At 35.4% G+C, this 24976-nt stretch overlaps 1 protein-coding gene across 2 annotated transcripts in view; it reads right to left on the reverse strand.

The window, feature by feature from the left end:
* Nucleotides 1-1807: 1807 nt before the first annotated feature.
* Nucleotides 1808-24976, reverse strand: part of SNTG1 (syntrophin gamma 1) — a 330365-nt gene continuing 307196 nt past the window's right edge. For both annotated transcript variants that reach the window (XM_082045789.1, XM_082045788.1), the window contains 2 exons: nt 12436-12546; nt 1808-2229 (listed from right to left, as the gene is read on the reverse strand). In XM_082045789.1, the coding sequence (XP_081901915.1) occupies nt 2071-2229; nt 12436-12546 (270 nt within the window). In that variant the 3' untranslated portion in view covers nt 1808-2070. The remainder of the gene's footprint in view (nt 2230-12435; nt 12547-24976) is intronic.

Here is a 24976-nt window from a genome sequence, read left to right on the forward strand (position 1 = left end):
AAAATATCTGGGGTTTGTACTCTCCCAGGAACAAATTTGAGATCCCCTGGACAGCCACAGTAGTTTTATATGTCATTTAGAGACTAGAATGTGACCTACTTATTTAGGGGCAATTCATATAAACAAACACATGATGATGTCTATAAAAATGTTGGATTTTTATGATACTTAAAACATTTAGTAGCTGGATTACAACATCATTTCATTGTATTTAGCACAGAAAATAAATATGCAACCCTTGATAGTGTACTAATAAGAAGTAAGCTTGTACTGACAGGCATTTGCAACTGACAGAAAGGTCCCCAGAAAGTATATTTTCAGATTATTTGGAACTAGTATCAAGTGAGACAAGCTATACTTCAAGGCAAGGATATTCTTACACACATAAATGCAAATGTTTCTAATGCAAAGCAAAAAAACAGAGACATGATTTGCCTCTACAGTTCATTCATCTTTTGCCCTGCCTTGCATCTTGAATAGTTGCCATTTTGAAAAAGCTTTCCTCTGGCTTCATTTTTGAAGTTTTAATTATCTTGATATGTAGAAAGGAATGTGACAGAATTAGTCTTTCTGATAAACAAGGCAGATGGTGTACATAACCTTTACATGCTATGTGCTTTTATAACAAATATAAGTGGAAAAAAAATAAAAAACGTAGTATCGATTTCAATATAATAAACAGAAACCCCACAAAGTACTATTTAAAATGTCATGTATACACAGTAACTGCAATGACTGTTCTTCCTGCAGTTTTTTAGGTTCTCTTACGCTGTCTGGCAAAAAAAAAATCCCTCATCTTTTCTGTTGTTTCCCACACGTTCCCACTACTTTTTAAATCTTCACTGATGTGTGCAATAGCACAAAATTAAATTATTTTGAAAAATGATATTTAAATAAACTTATTAATTTTAAATTTACAAGTCCTTCAGCTTTCATAATTAAATGATACTCTGGAACTAGTATGTGGTTCAGAGTGATGTAATATTCTCAACATACAAAGACATTATGCATTCTGTCATCTATTCTTTACAGATTATTTAATTTATTCCTGTCTTTTACTAAGAATATACATTAAAAAAGCAACTATTAAGACTTCAAAGGGTGGACTCATTTTTCAAGCATAACATAGGTTGTCTATTTGGAGCCTGAGTGGAACAGAGGTTCTAGTTATGATGTCAAATCAAGGTTAAACATGGAAACAGTGTACTAGGTGGATTCTCTCTGTCAAGTCTGGTGAAAAAAAGACCATTAGATTTACAGAAAATAATTTTTGACAAAGGGAGGAAGTAAATATCAGACATGATACTTTGCACACTTGCACTTAATTTGCAATTAAACTCATATCACGATATTTACTTGAAGAAGAGGGACTTACTCATGGGAAGATATTTTGCTTTTTGTGGCTTTTTTAAAATTTAATGTATCAGTCCAATATGGCTATACCTTTGTTGTTGTTATTATTAGACTAAAGGAACAAAAATGAAAAAGCAGCATGACTCCACGTATGGACACAAGTATGGATTTACAACAGTGCTTAAAGTGCTTTCTTATTTGAGGGGATACTTACACAAAGGCCTTTTCATGCTTATCTCCTTGTCACCATGTACTATATGCTGTTGCTTGCTCTTATGTCATTTATAATGTAATGATAGGGTAATAGGTTCATACTCAGAGTTTAGCATATAGTCATAAAAAACATCTGAAAACAGGAAAATGACAATTCTATTTGTGTATTATTATAGCAATTTGAAAATTTTATTAAATTCTGAAGTGCTTCATTTTGTCATTTATCCCTTTGCTTCCAGTGTTGCTTAAAGCACTATGTAAGTACAAACAGATCATACTAAAAGCATATCAATCTTATTCTGGGGTTTTGAGTAGGATTATTTACTGATGTCTTGCAGAGCAGAGATGAATTTATGATCCCACGTGACCATTTATCTGCTGATGCTGCAAGATGTCTCGCCTCCAGGACTGCTTTTCATGTGCATGGTTCGCCAAAGGTCTACATCTTATGAATATTTATACATTGTTATGTCTTGTTAAGTGGCAGTGCTGTACTGTGAGATGTCAAGTAGCATACTTTAATTTGCCAGTACCAGAAGTTGTGGGAGCAGCAGAAGCTGTGGCTTGACTGCCTACGTACAAAGGGTCCAAACAAGCCACTTTGGCTGCAAAGAATGAGTGGATACAGTGAAGGACTGCAAACAAGTTGGAAAACTCCAGTTCCTGGAAGTGAAAACAAAAAGATTAAACATGAAACAAAAGAACACTAACATATAGCCAGGCATGAACTCCTATTCAAAGAGAAATAATTTTAATAGTTTGATGTAATTCTGCTAATGTTCCTGTCAATTTTCCATTATAGGGATTTAGACACTAAAGTATCTCTATTTGGTAATTAATTGTTCAGCGACTAAGATGGATAAATTTCTGAGTTAACTGTCTCCATAGAAATATGACATCCTACCTGCTAAAGGGGAAAGAAAGTGACACCATATATATATTTTTTTTTCGCCAGGTTAATATAAATCTGGCACTTTTGTAGGTTTAATTTAGACAGGAATTTGAAGACTGCGCCGTAACAGTCTACAAATCTTTGGACTACTACTGTGTATGAAATATATACACAGAAATCAGTAATGATGAGTTCCACATATGTTACATTACTTCATCATGTCACATATTCAAAAAGTGCTACTATCACACAGTGATATTCTGGATCCTTTTTCATTGGGATGGAGAACATCATTGGACAGGAAAAAAAAAGGAAGAGACTCCATGTTTTAAATTTATTAGTTATAAAATTCCTTATTTTTCTTCTTTAATTGACATTTTTTTATAGGTGTTTAGCATGTGATTAGAATAGCTGGGACTCTTTTAGACACCACTACAGAGGAAATAAATAAAAAGTACTTTTTTTTTTTTTCATATATAAATTTGCTCCTTTGTGTATAATTGACTTGATCTGATCAATCTTTTTTAGGTTGTCTTCAGTATGCGTTTTTGGATTTGGCATTTAATCAATCACTATATGTTATATTTGAAAGAAAATACTGAGGTGTTTGAATACATTTGAGTGTAGGGGTGGTGGTGCAGAGCTGCCATCTTTCTGCTTTGATTCACTGCCTATACAGATTTCTTCATTATAATATGAAAACATTCATAGATATCTGTGTTATATTCTATTTGTCTTTCTGTCCAGCACTGGTATTTTCAGGCTATGTAGTGCCGTGGATTTTGCTTTTTTGTTTAGAAGAATATTTATAATGTTGTAAATTCAACAGAAATTGCTAAATTTCTCAAAATGGTATTAAACTGCAATTTTGAGCCTCTTGAGGTTTCCTGGTAGATACTGCTTCACATAATTCATGGAGGCATTCAAAAATACTCATGTGCAAGAGGCAACAACTGCCTGAAAGCAGACAGCTGCATGTGTAGAGCGTCCAGTGATGTACTAAATGAGTGGATCTTGTTTTAGTTCTCTTACAACCTGAGCAGATGTCCTTTGGACAAGCTCAGAAATGAATTTTTAATATCCCATGAGTTTCTTTAAAATCCCCTAACTGTCAATTCTCCATAAAGAAGATAAAGTTTATGCCAAGTTTCACAAACCTGCCATCTGTGTCTACTTAAATAAATCTGTTTAGAGACATTTTCATTTTTAAATATTGGGAGAAGGGCAATTTCATCACTATGACAAAGGTTCCTACCACCCCCTCCGTTTCAAATGTATTATAGATAGGAAAAAAATGGTATTTCTGAGATGAGGAAACAAGGAATTATTGAAGCTATTTCAAAATAAGAACTATCAGCCATTCAAATTAGGTTAATTTTCAGTTAACACTCTTGTATTAATATAATATTGTTTATCCTTTTGTTACTATAAAATAAAACTGAAGTTTAAGATGAGAGAATAAATATGTAGTGGAACATTGAAATACCCGCGATATTGATTCTGTGTGTTATCTGTAGAAGGACTTCATTTCCCCCTATGCCTCAACAGGACAAGCTTATTAAAACAAATATTACACTTTGAGAATTGTTCGAGTCAATTAGGTAATCCTACTAGCTGAAAGTCCTTACTACCACAATTACAGCTCCTGGACACTGTATTTTCACAGTACATTAGTACAAATGCTACCAGCAGTTATCACAGGTGTTTCTGCAGCAGGAATACATTGGGAAGATTCATTGCTCAATGGACCTTAAAGGAAAATGGGTGTGGTGTCAGAACAGCCTCTAAAGGTCCCATTGGTTTACTGTTACTGATAGTAATGATGCAATGCAGAAATTAACTTGACTGCAGAGACAAGCACTATGAAGTTCAGCAAATGCTAGATTATTATTTGCCATTAAATATTATTCCTATTTCAAGGTAGACATGCATATTTAACTGGAAATTAAAGCAATGTGAAACACTGTAGGCTGATTGGTATGTGTTGGGTACATACAGGCCTGATTAATGGCTACAGCTCAGTTCACAGGAGCCTGATTGATGGAAATGGGATCCATCAGGAGCAACACTTTTCTGGCAGATTAGCCTAGTCACAAGAAAGCTTAATGAACAGATAAGGCTTCATGTAGAGCTGCTGACAGATAAAACATTCCCTCACTTCTGCTGAGATCTTGCACTTTTTGCTGCCCACAGGTCTGCATTACTGCCTGCAGATGGAGTGGAACCCACAAGCTTTTGTGCACACTAGGTCACCCCTGACTGTTTTTGTATATACTTTGTTATCAGACATCCTTTTGTCTGAATACTCTTTCACCCAGCAGAGTGTTGTGTGTTGCACACCCAGCTTCAAATAACATTTCAAATAAACAAGCAGGCAATCCCTAAGAAACCTGACGGACTATGAAGCGAAGCCATTAAAGTTGCCGTCTTGGTAAAAAGGAGATGCTCTGAATCCCCCCCCAAAAAAAAGGAAATCCAAACTTAAGCCACATCTATTTGTCCATCTAAAAGTACACAATGGACTGTTATTCTAACTTGCAGACTCTACACTTCACCTAAGAGCCTGCTCTCCTAGGAATATCAGTATACCCTTTGATCTTCGTATTGCCTTTCATGCTATGTCTTGATCAAACTACTTTCACCCTACATTGCTGCCATTACACCAAACATTCCCAGATTATTATCCTGAACATGCACATTTTCTGCAGAGGACAACAAGTGGGAAGAAAAGTATTTGAGAAAGATGCAGTCATTGAGCATGATCAGAAGTGTGTGGGAATTCCAGTATCCTTTCACAAAGAAAGTCTGGTTCAAAAGGACAGGGATAGAAAGAAAACAGGGAGTTCCCTCAGATGGAAAACAAAACAAAACAAACCCACAAAAAACCAAACCAACCCATACAAGCCAAAAAAAACAACCAAATTCTCTTATTGCATTGTATTAATGATACAACTACATAATCAATACATATTCAAAATCACACCATTGTAAATTTATAAGCATGATCAGGGTAGAAAAAAATATTTTATTTTCATCCATATATAAACTGCTGAGATGAGAAGACTTTTGTTCTTTCATCAAATGCATAGAACCTGATCTAAAATAGATATTTAACAGATAATCCATGTACAACAGAAGTGGAAACTAAAAAATTAAATCACACAACCAACACAGGTCAGAAATTTGAACTCAGAATGCAGTCACTGCAATTGAGCAATCACACTGTAAAAATCCTAAGGATGTATACTTAAAGCCCGTTTAGAGATGATATGCTAAGTTTCAAGAACACTGTGACTGTGATGCTCACAGAAAAACCCTCAAAGCTAAGAACAAGTATTAATTTAAAATTATATTTTGGAGAATATACTTTAAATTAGCAGAAATGTCAGTCTGGAAAATGATGCAAACATCCATAAAGACACATTGCAACACTTGAAAGTGAGCATTTTGTTCACATTACAACTCAGGCTATTTGTCTTACTTAAGATTAGATTCTGTACAAGCTAATTTCAAGCAAAAATTAATTGCCATGAATTGCTATTAAAGTAGTATTAATTGATCAATAAGTATTAATGCTAAATCCTTGAAGTTATACTTTTTCCTTTGCTGATACTGTATTTCTGCCCTCTTCTGTTCTCCATATTCAAACAGGCAAAGGCAATTGACTGGATCTTCATCCTGATGTGCTGATTTTTGAATGCACTTTGGTTTTGCAACACTCAACTTAGGGGTTGAGCTAGTCTGTGAACAAAAGCTAACCTGATTCAGCATTGCTTTGTGGCCTTGCCTGAGTTTTTCTGACAAAACTGTTGAGCTGTGAAAAAGCCCTGAAAGTTGAGAAAGCTGAAAGCACAGATGAAAGTGTAGCTTTTGAGTTATACATACATTTTACCAGGCACAGAAATTCTCAGATCACATAAATTACTGCTCTGTGCATTTACTTAAAAAATTAAAATGGAAATTGCGTGCAATAAGAAAAAATGTGCTGATGCTGATTTTTATATACATTACACACTTCTATATTTGGGATCATATATATATATCAAAAGAGGATCTTGCATAGATTTAAGATACTCTTCATCTCTGTCAGAAAAATATGAAGCAGTTACAATTGCAGTGGTCCAATACTTAGTCAGGTAAAATTGAAGGGCACAGCACTCTGTGTATATTATAATCCTGAGATTGTGTTAGTCTTTGGAAGCCCCTGTGATACTGCAGAGATGCTAATGGATCATTAAACTATAGCTAAATATATAGGTACATAGATAGGTAACTAGATAGGAAGGTGACTCTCCGTGTCCTATAGATGAGGAGAAAGCTTTGCCTTCCATGCTTGTTTTTTTCAACCCAACCCGAACAGCTCAGTAAGAATGAAGGAGAGGCTCCATGTTCTGCCAAGCCGATAGCTCTATTTTGTAGATCTCAGTCAGAAAAATTCTGTCTGACTGTGCAAACTAGTGCAATATCTCCTGCGGAGTGACAGCTGGGAAATAACCTACAGATTGGAATGTCTAGGAGGTATCTGTGATTAATGTTGCCCCTAAGTGGTTTTCCTCTCAGAAACCTCTTCGACTTTCCTTAGAGACCTTTTAAGTTAGGTGTTTGAATACAGGCAGTCTGCCATTGACTGACTGTTGTGACCTATGGTAATTACTGTTCAGATTTTTCAGACTGAAATTGCTTAAATCTACAAGGAAACACTTCTTTTATACTACCATATATATATCTTTATAGTAACATAATATTCCTTACAAAGAAGACAAAAAAATCCGTACGAAGTCTGTACAGAAGAAAAGGCAATATTTTAACAATATGTCAGACAATAGTGCAAATGTGTAAATATTTAAAATTATTTTCAAGCTGAAAATAAATATGCCTGGTTAAATTGTAACTATTGAAGCACACTGTAAAAAAAATTTGGCAGCATTACAGAAATATTAATTATTCAGTGTCAGTGAAGGTCTTTCTATCATTTAGGAATATAAAGTCTGGTGACCAAGTGTGTTTGAAAGCCGAACCAAATCAAACCAAAACTGACTGATGAATGTATGTGGTTCTTCATTTTTTCTCAAAAAATATTTTTTCCAGATTCTTCACAATTATGAAGACAGTATGGCTAAAATTTAAAAAGCTGATGTATAATTATTTTTTTGCAAGCAATTTCCATCTACAAGTCTATTTCTAGAATAATAACAAATTTATCTAAATTTTGGATCAGAATTAAATAGCTAAGCACTCTGACACACTTAATTCTCTAAGTAATGAATAAGTATTCTAAAGCTGAAGGATATCTCACAGATACAACATGCCATAATCACACACATCTGGGATGGCATGAGATACAGAAAATGGGCAGCATAGGAAATGATAACTCATATTTTACAGGAAGGAATTATATAGAATCATAGAACCATTTGGGTTGGAGAAGACCATTAGGATCATCAAGTCCAACTGTACATCTAACACTGTTCAAGGCCACCACCAAACCATGTTGCTAAGAACCTCATCTATGTGTCTTTTTAACACCTCCAGGGACGGTGACTCCACCACTTACCTGGGCAGCCTTTTCCAGTGCCTGACAACCCTTTCTGTGAATAAATTTTTCCTAATATCCAATCTGAACCTTCCCTGGCACAACTTGATGCCATTTCCTCTCGTCCTATCACTTGTTACTTGGGAGAAGAGACCAACACCCACCTCCCTACAACCTCCTTTCACGTAGTTGTAGAGAGTGACAAGGTCTCCCCTCAGCCTCCTTTTCTCCAGGCTAAAGAGCCCCAGTTCCCTCAGCCGATCCTCATAAGACTTGTATTCCAGAACCGGGGGACAATCACTTCCCTAGTCCTGCTGGCCACACTATTTCTGATACCAGCCCAGATGGTAAAAAAGCACCCAACAAAACCCCTGCTATGGCTAGACAACCTCACATTTGCAGGGAGATACTGGATTATAGTGCATTAAATACATGAACATGTTCTGTCAGTGCCATAGTTGAAACCTGGAGATGGAGGAAAATAGGCCTTGGAGGCAAGAAAAGCAGGAGTCTCAGATCAGCTGTGCATAAACCTTAGCGGGTTCTGCATAGAGTGTTATTGTTAACAATGAAGGAGGAAAAAGTACTCTCAGTCAAAGTTACCTGCCATGCTTTGCTTCCTTATTACTGCTTGGAAATGCAGAAGTGAAGAGCCTTAATACATTTGGGTAATGGCTCCTCCATTTTTTGTTTTTGTTCTTAGCTGTGAGCTCTCATTTCACTATATTCTGATTATTCATCATGTAATATAACTGGCAAAAAATTAACTTTACATAAAAAAAGAAAAGAAAAATTATGCTGTTTGCCCTTACAACAGTGGGTCTCCCAGCCATCTGAAGAACAAAGCTGCATTTAACAAGTGATGATAGCTGTGGCCATGAATATTCATCACAACCTTTAACAGATGTTTTACAAAATTCCCATAATCTGATTCCAAATGAAGAATGCATACGTATGCATGAAGCCTGGTATTACAAGCATTTCTGAAAATCTGATTAACACTTCCTAATGACTCATGAGTTCCCCAAATAGCTATACCTCTAACTCTGTAACTTTAGTAAAGCCCAAATAATAGAGGTTAGAGTGTTACACCTCTTCTCATGTTGAATTGTGCTTTAAATCCATGAAAGGCTTAACGGATACTGAAGGAGCCTATCCATAGAATTTTAAACTAACCAAAGTTGAAAAAATATGGCCCATGAATCTCCACATTCATTTTATAGCAACATTTATCTATGTTTCTTAGACTAAGCAAAATACTTCATATGTAAACAAATCAGAATGGATAGAATTGCTCACTGTAAATGCTGTAGAACCTTCCAAAGACAACATAATCTGACATTTTTTGTTATTATATAATTGGTATATTATTATATTATATAACTGGTATATGCCTCAAGGCATATCAGGGATAAAAGGGTCATTAGGGGCAGTCAACATGGCTTCACCAAAGGGAAGTTGTGCTTGACCAACCTCACAGACTTTTATGAGGACATAACAAGATGGCTGGATGATGGCAGAGCGGTGGATGTGGTCTACCCTGATTTCAGTAAGGCATTTGACACAGTCTCCCACAGCATCCTCACAGCTAAACTGAGGGAGTGTGGTCTGGATGATAGGGTATTGAGGTGGACTGCGAACTGGCTGAAGGGAAGAAGCCAGAGAGTCGTGGTCAATGGGGCAGAGTCTAGTTGGAGGCCTGTATCTAGTGGAGTGCCTCAAGGGTCAGTACTGGGGCCTGTATTATTCAATATATTCATCAGTGATTTGGATGAGGGAATAGAGTGTACTATCAGCAAGTTTGCTGATGACACGAAGCTGGGAGGAGTGGCTGATACGCCAGAAGGCTGTGCCACCATCCAGCCAGACCTGGACAGGCTGGAGAGTTGGGCAGGGAAAAATTTAGTGAAATATAACAAGGGAAAGTGTAGAGTCTTGCATCTGGGTAGGAACAACCCCAGGTTCCAGTATAAGTTGGGGAATGACCTACTAGAGAGCAGGCAGGGGAAAGGGATGTAGGGGTCTTGTTGAACAGCAGGATGATCATGAGCCAGCACTGTGCCCTTTGTGAGACCACATCTGGAATATTGTGTCCAGTTCTGGGCCCTTCAGTTCAAGAAGGACGGGGAACTGCTGGAGAGAGTCCAGTGCAGGAGAATGAAGATGATTAAGGGAATGGAGTATCTCCTTTATGAGGAAAGGCTGAGGGAGCTGGGTCTCTTTAGTTTGGAGAAGAGGAGACTGATGGGTGACCTCATTAATGTTTACAGATATATTAAGGGTGAGTGTCATGAGGATGGAGCCAGGCTCTTCTCAGTGACAACCAATGATAGGACAAGGGGTAATGGGTACAAACTGGAACACAAAAGGTTCCACTTAAATTTGAGAATAAACTTCTTCTTAGTGAGGGTGACAGAACACTGGAACAGGCTGCCCAGAGAGGTTGTGGAGTCTCCTACTCTGGAGGCATTCAAGACCTGCCTGGATGCCTTCCTGTGTAACCTTATCTAGGTGTTCCTGCTCTGGCAGGGGGATTGGACTAGATGATACTTCGAGGTTCCTTCCAATCCCGAACACTCTGTGATTCTGTGATTCTGTGGTATGCATTGATCACCAAGAAAATTATTTTAAAGTAACACATTTTTATTTTAAAATTGATCAATGTTAAAATTTAAATTTATAATTAAAAGAAGCAACCAGGGAGCATGACAGCATATCAATAAGCATGCTAGCAAGTTTTCATAATATTCTACCTTCATAAGGTAGAGAGTAGTATTTCTACCTTGATAAAAAGTAGAAAGATTAAATTTCCCAGAAATAGAGCTCTGTTAAGTTGGAGTGGGAATTACAATAGGTACGATAAAGCTACCAGGGTACTTCCAAGGCTTATAAAGTGATTTGCCTGATAGATTTTATTTAAAGCATGAAAACATTTTGATAAAAATTATTCTTCTTCAAAATCTAGAATTCATACTTTGTTTTTATTTTTAAAAAAAATTAATTTAGAATTAAACATATATTCTAGTTTTACTGAAAAAAAGGAAATGTTTTCTTTTCATGGATTCCAATGAGATCATCCTCACAACATCAGGTTATGTTTTCTGACTAGAGATTAAAAGAATTCTGTACTGTTAAAACAATACTTGAAATAAATTGGAAGTAAGAAAACATTTATCCTCAAGACATGGCAGAACATGAAGGTATTGAAAGCCACAGTGCACCACATTACATTACTGTTGATTTAATGGGAGCTTTTACGTACCTTCATTGCACTGAGTACATTTAAAATCAAGTACATAGCTGTTAGGTAGAAAATAATTAATACTAAGCATAAAGAGACACGCAGGAAGGAAAAATAGCTGCTTAATATAGCTATTTGCATTTAAACTCACAACCGCTCCAAATACAATGCTTTTTTTTCTCTACATACTTTATTATCCTGTCCATATTTAGCTATTCTAGATAACTATTTATTTAACCATTTCCATTTTGCTCATGGAACTGTATTGTTATCATATTCACTCCGCAATTTTCTCTTGGACCAGTCAGGAAAAATGGTATAGCAAGACTTAAGGAAGGCCAAGAAAACCGTCTTTAGGTTTATACAAAGGTTGAGATTCTAGTCAAAAAGACCTTTGATTTAGACTCTAATGCAGTTCCAGTTATCAAAGACCCTGGGAGATCACTTCTTACACACATTAGGACATTAAATGCCCTGTTCTCAAAACACATATATCAAACTAAGCAAAAATCTCTCAGGGTTGCCCTATTTATAAATTAACTTTTGTATCAAAAATACAACTGTAAAGACAACTTTTATGATTTTGAATAAGACACAGACACGAAACTTCAGTCTTGTAAGAGAATATATGTTTAATTTTAGACCTTTGCTGTGATTTGTCTCCAGGTTGACTTAATGACATATTTTGCACAATTTCTTCACATAAAGTGAAAAACAAGGCATTCAAACTCTCAGTCAGCTTTATAAAAATGATGAAGAGGAGAGGAGAGCTGACAAACATGCTTAAAAACATATGTGGCAAGTTATTTTTTAATTATTATTTCTGAATGTAATTACACCTTGCAAAATACTTAAAGCTAGCAAAAATCCAAGCAGTTGACTCCCTTTTCTTTTCTTGGAATTTCTTTGTTTTTCTTTGCATTCTTTGGCTTTGTACATTAATGTGATATTTCTAAGTAATTTAGTTTAATTTACTCCTCCATTCCTCTATCTGCTTTGATAACTGCTTTTAATGTACATTGCCTTTATTAAAAAAACACAAACAAAAAAAAAACAAAACAAACAAACAAACAAAACACACACAGAAAAAAACACCAACAAACCAAACCAACCAACCAACCAACCAACCAAAAACCACATGACTCAACCCCCCCCGCAAAAAGCACACACCCCCGTCCCCCCAAAACAATGTGTTGTTTTTACCTTTGCTTCAATTTGTTTAGTATCTTGGTTTTGGAACAAAAATTTTATTTTGCTCTTCCCATCATCTGAAGAACCTTTGAGCTGGGAAAACTTGTACCTCCAAAGTACAGCCTAGAGGAAAAGTAAACAAAACAAAACAAAAACACATTAAAAAACATACACAAGCAAGCCAGTGTAGATATAATTGAAAATTGTATTTAATTAAATCAATTCAGTGTCATGTGGTCTGATGTTCCTTTGATCATATGGATTTATTATACTTTGGCAGTGTCTGATTCAGATCTGTCAGATGACATTTGTGAAATTTACTCTGGAATTCCTTTATCTATATTTAATCCCAATTAGGAAAAAGGTAGGATTAGTAAATTCAATGTCATGCCAAAAAGTGAAGATTTTATTTCTCTGACAATCCATGGATTTCCTACTCCATCTGAAGTGGAAATCTGTTGTAGAAGTCCTCTCTTTTTCTTTCCACATTAAAAAATTAGTTGTATTAACATAATGAGCATATCAAATTAAAAACAAATATATATTTTTAAATTATAAAATAACAAAAGGACACCCTGTAATGAGCAGTGATTTTGAGTTTACTTATGAGAGCTCTCATAAGGAATTTGAGCAGATAATTAATTCTAAGCATATCAGTGGCCACTCATGTAATTATATTATGAATTACATTGTGTTTTGTTGGAAAAAAAAGACAGACTGCTCTACAGAATAAACATGCAATTAAAATGTACAGCTGGTTAGAAAAAGATCTTCTAATACTTTTTATATATATCTAATGGTGACTTATGTAGAAAAAATACATTTCATAGTACTTTGCTTAAAATTGGAAAAGAGCTACTTTTTTTAAGTCTTTTTAGCCTCACTTAACGACACCTTCCCCTTTCCATATTTTGAAGCACTAATATTTTTCATTGTGATTTCAGTAGTATTTTACATAATTATAATGCCATCATCAATCACATTGTGTTGTTACTTTGAGAAGACATTAATTTCACATGCACTGGACAATACAGGAACTTATGGAAAGAAATGCCGTTCCATTTCTTTTGTCTAAGGATTTGTAAATGACTATCTCTCAGTGGCACAGGACAACACTTCTATCTGTGCCCTTTGTCTGTATCTGTGAATGATTTAGTATCTACTTGAAATTAAACAGAACACGAGGGAGGTCAGATTTTTAACTGTCTTAAATCTATGCAGATCCCTTTGCTTCAGGATGTGTTGATATCTTCATGTTAATGAGCTGGCAAAAATCTTTAACCTGCATCAAGCTAAATAAAGTTAGCTGTGTTTGTGTTAGTAACTTTAAGAGGAAAAAGAACCAAAAGGAAAGTATTTTAACCATGTATAGTAGACAAAGTAAGCATTAAAATTATTTTCCCCAAAATTCTCTATATATTTGATTCTTCCAGGTAAAAAAACCCTAATCTCAGCACCACTTTAATTCTCTGTGTGGATGAGAAAGGTGAGTTCCTATCTACCATAAACAGAGGTAAGGACATTCTGTTTCAGGTAAACTATAGGAATTTGGCAATTTGTGTGAAACTATATCATATTTGTTCCAAATGCTGTCTCCCTGAGCCCACCAATCTGTGCTACAGAAAATAGAGTAGCTTTTCTCGTCTCTAAGTGTGTACCATTGCTTTCACCTTGTTTGATCAATGATGTTTACTTATGTCCTGTAGATAGTGAGTTAAAACAAAACAAAACAAAACAATATAGCACACAGGCGGCCAAACTTCCTACCTATATTTTAAACTCCTCTTTTTATAGACCTATGTAACTCAAGTAATCTTGTCAGAAGATCAAGACAATTGCTTTTCTAGAGGAACAGGAAATCTATTTAAGCATGTCATTTCCTAGATGAGAGATGTAAAGGGCATTGATGGTCTCTTTATCTCAGGAGAACAACAATCAAAAAAATGGGCTATCATCTTTCTCTTCTCTGATGATGTATGGGGAGGCCAGGAGAGAGATGCAGTAGTAACAAGGACTCTTAGATGGGCAGGCAAAATCCCATGATACCCGGCCTTATTCCCAATCAGATTATGTTTGAGTGAAGATGGAGAATGTACAGAATTGCAGTACTTCGGCATTTTCCATGCAGCTTTGCCACTCTTTTCATTCCCACTCAGAGGAAAGAGAATGACAGTCACACCACACCACTGGCATGATTCAAGAACACACTTCAGTTTATGCATAACGTCACTTTTGGAGAGCCCTGTTTAGCAATGGCTCTTACTTAAGTTGAGTGCAATTCAGGTCTATAGTGTGGAGGGGATGACATCCTTCTTGAGACTAATCCCAACAAGACTGCACTTCTTCCAGCAGGACATTGTGGTTTCCTATGTTCTGGGAGTTGCTTTTATTTTTTTTGTTTGTTTTTGTTTGGTTTTGGGTTGTTGTTTTTTCTTTTAATGTTCATTACTGTAAAATGCATATGCAGTGAACAGGGACCAGAGCTCATAGTGCCAAAGCAGAAAGAATAAGCAAGACCTATTCACGTAAGCACCCAGTTTCATAGAGATGTGTAGTTGCAGCAGTTATATAGACACATGAGAGAATTTCACATATTGTTATCTTCCATGTTCCTATGGGCTGACTTCATGGCCACAGTGCTTGCTATGGTGGCTATTCTGAATTCTAATTTTAAAGGCTGATTCTCCTGCACTAGGAACAGGCACCCTTTGGGTCACTGGTCTATACCATTGCCAAAGCCAAGTGAATCATTTTTCCATGTTTTTGAACCTGACAGTTCCTCAGAACCATTTGTTGAATCCTTGCCCCAGGGAGTTAACATAAGTTGATGATTTTGCACAAATATTGATTTCTTTTAAGCAATAAGTACATTTGTAAAACATGTTGGCTTTTCAACAAATTACCAAAAACCTCAATGTGTGTTGTATAACTTATTCTCTTACCAGTTTTTATGAATTGTTTGTTGCAGAAGTACTTACTGTTTTGAAGGTGCAGTGTTAGTGAGCTCAGCACCCTATTATACATTCTTATGGGGTTTATTTTAGTTAATAAAACCAGCCTGTTCTCTTGAAGTGTTTTCTTATATAATCCTTAGTAACTGTGTATAACCAGAATCACTGAGAATATTTTACAGCATTATATGCAGCATTTTTAGGAAGCAGTAAATTTTTGTTTGTCCTAAATCAGATTTGACAGATGGACCAGGTAGCAATTCCTTTTAAAGTGCAAATTGCAAACAAATTCAAAAAGATTCTGTGGTAGATGCTGGAATCAGCTACTCCCAAGGACCCTGATATGCTTCTCAAGTCAAGGCACACAACCTTATCATGCCTTGATGGAAGACCAAGGTGAGAACTCAGTATGCAGTACTTATTATCTTTAAAAAGGAACTCTCAATCCATGAGTAGAGACAGAACTTGTGAATAACAGCAAGCAGTCCAATTTAGAAACTGGTGACCAAGTTAATAGCATATACTGAAACTACCACTGGCTTCATAATTTGCATAAATCTGGTGTGGTCAAGGAAATCCTGACATAATTACTATATGTATCACACACAGTGCAATGTACAATGCATAACATTGAGAACAACCAATAAGATATATATTATTTTCTCAATTATTATTCATAGATCACTTAGGCTGTGTTTTACATTTTATAACATTCAATAAAGTTAACTTCAAAGAATACCAGAATGTAATGCAAACAAATAAAAAGTGCAGACAAGTCAACAAATTAGATTTAAGACTTCTCTTGAGAATATATTATATTATTGCAATAAGAAATCGTCAAAAAATGAAATCCTGGCTTCACTAAAATTAATAGGATTTTTTTTTCCTTTGACATATGTGGGACCAAGATTCTCCACTAAAACTTTTTAATGAGAAATATTTTATTTATAAGTAATCATCTGGGACTCATTTGTTCTAGTCTTTGTAACCAAATTACTGACTATTATCTTCTGCTAGTGTTAATTTGCTATAATTACCCACGAATGCTCTCTGCTTGCATATTTTATTTTATAGATGAGATGTAAATGCAATACATAAATGTCACATGGAAGAAAAGCTACTGACTTCAGTACCTGTAATACTTTGCTGATGTTACTCACAGTAACACAAATTAAGAAAGTTATATTGTTTCTATTCTTAGCACTAGTGCTAAATCTAGAAGAAATATTCTGCAAAGGACTTAGAGAATATTCTCAAAATTATATCATATGTCAGTGTACTATTCACTTCTGTTATTTCAGAATACTAGACTAAACTACATACAATGTTGATGAAATATTTTTTCTGATAGTGCAATGAAAACAAGATCACTTCCCATCTAGATAATGCTTTCAGAAAAGTGGCAATGCATCATAATTATCTTAGTTTAGGGTATGACTGAGAGCATAGGTTAAGCTTTTGGTTTGTTTTGGGTCTTACCATATGCTAAGGAATATGCATAGAAATATGACTGTCTGACTAATCCAAGGGTCTGTAATAGCTATATGATTTAGCAAGGATATACTGGGCATTTTGCATTGACATAGGAAAGAAAAGCTGTATTTTGTCAATTTCAGAGTCTCCTACCAGAAAATAATTTATTTGTGTCCTATGGCTTCAGTGATGAACTATCTTCAATTCGTTATTAAACAGTCTCACTTCTTCTATATTATGCACTGTGGATCAATTCTGTTGTTGTAAAAAGACCATTTATGCTTAATGAATTTGTGAAATAGTGTTTGCACCACATACTGCAATGGCACCATTTTACTTGCCAGTGCACATCACTAAATACAGGTTTTCTTTATACTTTCAATTGACATGAATAATATAGGTTTTACTACATAATAGTAAAAGAAATTGGGCTTTTAGTAGGATGCTTGGAAAAAAGCTCAGAGTCTGTCATTGTTTTATAATGATTAGACAGCTACATCTCAGACCACCTGTAAATGGTGGAGTAAATAAAGAAACCATCTTTGTTAAGGGAAGAATGTCAGAGGTCACTTTTCAAATATTAGTTTCAAGGAAGCACTTTGTTGTCTTTTCCACCGCATCTTCAAAAAGATGTAGTCATACTTTTCCAACACAACCTCCTTTATTCTTGATACTTTGACTGATAAAATAATTCTTCCATTTTGCTTTTTAAGGCATCTTTTTACCATATATATTACAGAATTATGCTAAATTTCAACTGACACCTTTGGAGCTAATGTTGTCATTTGACTAACAAGTGATACTCCTAGAAGTCAAACTAAATCAAGAGCAGATGCCTTGTAGGTCTTTATTTTCAAGACTAGAGGTAATTGGGTCTTTGGGCACCTGGGATACACCTTAATTTGGTTATTTGTCTCACACCTAATTGAGAAGGATTGCATTCTTTCAAAGTGACGCTTTATCCGTACTGATAGCAGCAACAGGGAACTAAGCAGGATTAAGATCTTGTTCATGCTCAGTTCTACCGTGTTACTGGTCTCTGGAGAGTGTCTTACTACAACAGAATTATAGTCCAAGACAATTGCCTTTGTCAACTGTTGTAGCTTTATAACTGTAAAGAGAAAGACAGGAGAGGACACAGAAGATACAGAACAAAAATGAGAAAGGAAAAAAGCAAGAAAGTCAGCCCTGAATAAAATAAATCTTCTTGTCCATTACTGAAGTTACATCAACTGTTAAAAGACTACAGTTTATTTGCTTAGTACTGATGGATAACCTACTAACATTTGGTTGTTTCTAGCCACACTACATAAGACTGTACAAACCATGCTTGATGGCTTATATTAAAGTTATAGTAGTTATTTGTTCAGCATTTTAAATTCTAAGCAAAGAATAACTATATGTTCACAAAAGTTACATTATTAGATCTCCACCCCAAAGTGAGTCTGGTTTCCTTCTGCCTTCCCTATTAGTGAACTTTGGATATCAGGGGGTTTTTTAAATGCTGTTTTATTTCACTATGTTTGAAGATGACATGTTGCACGAAGAGACAGATCTCAGTGCATTTATCCCTAGAAAACATGGAGTTTGTTCATAAACAAATTAAGAGCAATTCCATTCTGTGTTATTTAGTAGCCTTTTAGTATTAAAAACAAATTAAATATATTGTAATGCTATTTCTTGTTTACAATGTATTCTCTTTTTTGATGAAATGTGCAAGTTGTCCATGAGAGAACAGGTGATAGGTACATTGAGCTTTGTTGATATGCACCTTATGGGCCGTTATGGAGGGTTTTGTTGCCTTGTTCTAGAATCATCATATAATTCAACAACACTTTATTCTCAGTCCTATAAGGGATGATTATTTTCTCTTCTGGCAAATATATATTTTTGACTGCTGGTTTAAGGAGCAGTAAATTTGATGGAGTACTGACATAGCACTTTGTACAGTTAGGTATATTGCAATGTACACTCACACATATCTATACATATATTATTCATACAAGTTATGATGCAAATATGCATTATAGAAAATAATTTTAATGAATATGTCAGTATAAACAGAAACATCTATAACATACATATGTCCATGTATATATATCCATACACATCTACACTTGAAGGTTTTTTTTGTTTTATTTTTTGTTAGAATCATGTTAAAAATAAGTTCTTGAATGTCACTTGAATAAATACTTTTATACATTGGATCACTTTCAGAATAGTAGATAGAAGAGCTTCTGCACACATCTTGTTATGCTTCTTAATCTATCAGTCTCCATCCTTAATTCTTAAGGTGGCTACACTGGCCACAAAAACTTATTTATAAATGCTTACCATGATATCTGTATATGTCCATACTAACATAAATCATCCACAGAAGAGTTATATTTGCTCATTAAAACACTGATGTCTATATAATAGCAAATGTTAGAGAAACCATAGAATCATAGAATGATTTAGGTTGCAAAAGACCTTAAAGAACATCTAGTTCCAACTCTTCTGCCATGGGCAGAGACACCTTCCACTAGACCAGGTGGCTCGAAGCCCCATCCATCCTGGCCCTGAACACTGAGTTGCTGTGCTGTAATTGTACAGGATTTAGGAAAAATGTTTTCCCCAGTAGACACTGATACACAATGCTACAAAAATGACCTAGGGTAAAATTTGGTTTGTAACTTCTAACACTGCAACAGAAATTTTTGCATATTTTTAGAATTTTCATAATTAAACCAAAACAAAACAACATTTAGAATCTGAAACATCTTAAAAGAAAAATTATGTCTGGAGTAGAGGCTGTATAATAAGACACATTGTAGTGGAAGGTCTAACTCAACAGAATCTGTAAAAAAATTAGGCAGCCAAGAGAAAAGTATTCTCAAAGACTAATTAAATTCACTTTTAGGAGAACACCAGCAAGAAAGAAAGAGGGAAGGTCAATATAAGGATGTACAGACATCTTGTATTTCAAATAATGCAAATGAAATTGCTTTAAAGTTGGTGGACATTTTTTGAAGAAGTTCCCAGTGGAAGAGATGCTATGGGGACACTCACCAATGATCAGATTTAAATTTCCATGTACGCAAATGAAGAACTACATGATAGAAACTAGTCATTGGCCTATATGTTGCAGTTCTCTTTCAAACTATACATCATTAAAAAAAAAAAAAAAAAAAGACACTTTGCACTGGAGCTTTGGCTCCAGAAAGTGCTACAGAAGAACAAGAACACAAGTATACATGTTGCTACCTTTTAATGTGTAGGGAAAGGAATTATTGTCTGTCTGTAATTACATTTGGTAGTTTAAAAACTGTTCAGCTGAACTAAGAAATATTTTCTGAAATGTTGGAGGAAGCAGATGTAACTAGGCAGTCTTAAAAACTGTTCATTCTCCTTTCAGGAAGTCACAATGGTTTATTACAAAGCAACATACCAAATGCTCTAAATTACAAACTGCTGTTGGCTGTAAGAGCTATCCATCAGAAAATGAGTAAGAGAAAGCTGGGGATATGCAGCAGAAACAGCTATGATTTATGTCAGTGCAGTTATAATCACATCACAGCACATATTTGTTCTGAAGAACCTGGTTTAATACTTTGTATACTGGCATTTATCATAGTTCTGTGCAGACACAGAAACAATGTTTTTATCGAAATATGATGTTTGACTTGAAATACATTTAGCACAGATGACAGCTTTTAGTTACTAATTTAGACTTAGAATTTCAATGTACATGGTTGTGTGTTATATAAACATTAAATGACAGTAAACAAGGAAACAAGCCACACAGAGTTGTACAGCTTTTGACTGGAAACCATAAGCATAATGGGAGTCATTACCCTCTATAAAGTCATTTACGAGCACTCGTAGTGAGTTTGGGTTTTAGAACATTTGCAACATTTTGACTGCAATTTGTCAGGCATGTTGGAAAAAACCTGATTAACTTGAAAAGTAAGAGGGAAAAAACAATTTAAATATTGTTTGATTGCTTAAATAACTTGAATACGGGAATAGATGAAAAACTGTTAAAATAAATGAGTTGAAGAACTTGGCTTTACTTCAGTTTATCAGTGATCATTCATTACTGAAAATAGCTCACAGTCAGTTCAGTAATGATTAAGAAAGAAAACTTCTAATACCATGAGCACTGTGTTAAGTATAAAATAGATATCACTTGAAAATTTACTGAAGACCTAGATTAGAAGATTTAGATTCGATATAAAAAAAGAAATTCTTTATGATGAGGGTGTTGAAACACTTGAACAGGCTGCCCAGAGACTTTGCCCCACCCCTGGAAGTGTTCAAAGCCAGGTTAGATGAGACTTTGAGCCATCTGACCTAGTGAAAGGTGTCCCTGCTCAGGGCAGAGTAGTTGGAACTACATTTTACATAGTGAAAGACCCATAACTGCTATTGTCAGCAAACTTGTTAACATGCTCTGTTGGTAGGTACATTTTGTGAACGATGAAATCCATGACTGAACAAAATTTCTGTACTACAATGACTTTGAAAGATTTTTGAAATACTGATCATAAAAATTCTTAAAATTTATAAAGTATTATATTTAAATATTTTTAATGAATGGTATGACATTTTAAATAGCGTTTTCATCTCTAATACTGAGTTTGTTAATTCATGTGACAGTTTCTAGGACTTCTGTAAAGTCTTAATGCACAAATGTATGTGTAAATATTCATAAGATATACGTAATTTAACTTAAATTTTATTCGTGTTTTCCTTGTCCTATAAACTGATTTCCATTTTTTATTGTTTTCTCAGATTTTGAACTCTCGATTCATACAAACTCCTTCATTAGGTGGAGAAATAATATTTTTCATTTTTTGTGGCTAAACACTTCTAGTTTATGTTTCAGTTTATGTGAGTATAGTAATATTGTTGAAGAATATTACCAGCCTAGATACAACCTACACCTGCCATTGTCATAATTAAGATATTTGAATGAATTTTGGCTCAAAGAATGGTGACCTTTATCTTTACATAAAATGGTGGAGAATAGGTAATGGTTTTCCTATTTAGGTATCCATTAAGGTATCCATTAAAGTGTGTTTTGACAATTTAAACTATAGCAGTCATTGGCAATGTACTACATGGCATTATATAGTATTGTTTCTTTTCTCTTCCTCTTTTATGCTTTAAAAACCCCATTTGTGGATGTCTGATTTGTAAGTGAGGTGAAAAAAAAAAAAAAAAGGTCTTGACATCTTCATACTATGTTTACAATGGGTTTTATAGTCTCAGTTATTGCTATTCATTTATTTTCTCAAATTTCCAATGTACAGCTTCTTCATGGCTAATGAATGGATTAGTATGTGCATATCTCTGGTATGCATGCCATCTAATAGATCAGGCATTTTTAACACAATGCCTTTATCTTAAAATGTACTCTCTGCTTGCCTGGTTTTCTGTATCAAAGAAAATGGAAACAAACCCTTAAGCCTTCAGCATTCTTCCCGTACAGACTCCTGAGCTTTATCAGCATGTCCCTTTCTCCATTCAGGACAATAAACTCACTTTTAAAAGAAAAAAATCAGCAAGCATGCAGGCAAAATTTATTTTATCAGTCTAAAATGAAGACTGAAAGTGCAAGAAACGCAGAAAAAACATGGACAGTGGATGTGGAGCAGGTGCAAGGGAAACCAGGAGATAAGTGTAACTCTGAAAAATGGGAAAGAGTACTTGCTCAGGGGGAATAACTTCTGCCACAGCATGCAGCTCCTGGCTGGTGTCAGTAGCTTTGAGGATCAGAGTAACATAGTAGGGGCTTGGTGATAGAATCGACAGATTAGCAGCAGTCCCCTGCTCCTCCTTCCAGCCTGTATGTAAGTGCAGTGAATGAGAGTACTGACCGATAGATTTCTAAGGCTGCTTTGAGTCTGATAAATCTTTTGTGGGCTGCTACCCAGTGCAAGGCTGGCAGGAAAGAAGGAAGAGGAGCAGCACAGTATGTCAGTTGCAGATGTTACAAAATATTCTAAACATTCTCTAGTAACAACTGCAGTCTATTCACTGCAATAATGTCTTCCAGTTCATGAGAAGATCTACACTTGGCTGTTCTGTTCACATAATGCCTATGAAGCCCTTCCTTTCCTGAAGGAAATTGCTTTACACCTCTGCAACCCTTTCACACATTGATAAAACCTCTTTCAGTTTCTGTAAACCTATCCTCTTTCATCAGACCCTCAAGATCCCCAGACACTCAGCTGTGGTTAATGCTTGGCTTAATGTTTCAGAACTTTTTGGATGCTGAGGCTAGATGCCAACCCAGAAGGAACAAATTAATTCCAAGTTTCCATGGCTTCACAGATGAAGGAGAGAGGAAAAAGTGAAATTGCTTTGCATTCTGACAATGCTTTATGTGCCTTCTCAAACTTAGGGGATATGGAATATGGAAAACTCCTTGGTTTTCTTCTGGTTGTCATCAGGTCATCAAAGCTTCACTCTAGTTGTCTCGCATTGTGGATCTTCTGCTATTTGGGTTGTGCAGTATGGTTTTGGTTTGAGTAGGTTCCCCACCTACTCTATGGCTGATGCCCCATCCCTGGAAACATTCAAGGCCAGGTGGGACAGGGCTCTGAGCAACCTGATCTAGTTGAAGATGTCCCTGATCACTGCAGGGGGGTTGGACTACATGACTTCTGAAGGTCACTTCCAACTCAAATTATTCTATGATTCTATGGTTCTATCCAGTCAGGATTCTTCTGGCTTGAAATGGAAATTAGATGTTATTTTTTTGCTGCACTTGTTCATGTATTTTTAGTACTACCTCTGTGACTTGATGAGGAACATGGAGCTGCAGGAAGAGAAGAACTGAGTGCAAATCTGCTTGCACTGTTAACAATTGCCTTAGTGCTTCAGTAGTCAATAGTAATACTTGAAATATTTTTCTGCTCTTTGCTATGAAAGAAAAAAAAAAAAGCCCACCTATTTGTGAGGACAAAGAAGAATCTCTTTTATAAGTAATATTGTTCACCAAGATGAGGTCTCCAGAAATTTTGTACAAGTGGAAAGGCATTGTGACTAGTTTGAGAAAGTAAGACAGTGAAGTTATATCTCTACTAGAGTTTTTTTTTTCTATATCTGGAAATCTGCCATACATGTTCTATGGCCACACCAAAAGAGTACTATATGCTTCAGCCAATGAAATGTGTATGAAGGCAGTTGTGCTTGTACTTTCCTACATGAAATTCAGTGTGTGCTTGTAGTGCAGAAAATGGCTTTGAGGGAGTCTGAAGTCTTTTGAGAATAAGAGATATGCAAGAGCTTTGAAGGAGATGCAAATCACCTTTATACAAAAGGATTGCTAGATTATTATTGGAGGGTGGAGGGAAGCCTACACATTTTTTTCTGAGCCACTGCATTTTAATTCTGTTTAAGTGATATTTTGTGTAATACATCCTAAGTTGACAATAATGTATTTCACTGATGAATTATACAAGACCATTTGCTTAATAAAAAGAAATATGTATACACAAGTATTTGGACTTCATATTCACCACACTTTGTGCAAAAAAAAACAGTGGAATGAAGTAGGAAGTATAAAAGGGTTCTGATTAGTAGAGTAATGTGATGGGAAGGGTTGACTTAAGACAGAGGATGGGGGTATATTCTGGAGAGAAAAAGGCATTTTCAGCAATTGCTGGTGGCAACCGTCACCTATGGCATCTCAAAGGAAAACAGATGCTGAAGAGAAGTGCAACTCTGAAAAATTATTTCATGTTCTTCCATAATAGCAGTGTCAAGTAGTAGCAATAAAGCCTGCAGCAAATACTGCTCCATTTTCAGACCGACTCTCACACCTGCTTACATTTTAGTACTTCTTAGCAATTAGTGCAAATGCAAACATGCATAGGCACTCAATGATTTTACTGAGATTTGGACCTGCATTAATATAATCTGGAAATTGATGCAATTGGCATACCAAACTATTTCATCAAGTGCACTGAGCTTTTTTAACGCTGATGGGAAAAACATAAGACATACAGACTATTGCTGATTTATCTTTTTACAGACACCTGAACAAAAATATCTAAAACAGACTAGGAATTGCTGTAATAATACACACTCCTACCCATGAAACAGGAGAAGAAAACGTCAAGTTCTTGTCAAAGCTC

The sequence above is a fragment of the Streptopelia decaocto genome, assembly GCF_964273445.1.
Source record: "Streptopelia decaocto genome assembly, chromosome: 2".
NCBI classification, from domain to species: domain Eukaryota; kingdom Metazoa; phylum Chordata; class Aves; order Columbiformes; family Columbidae; genus Streptopelia; species Streptopelia decaocto.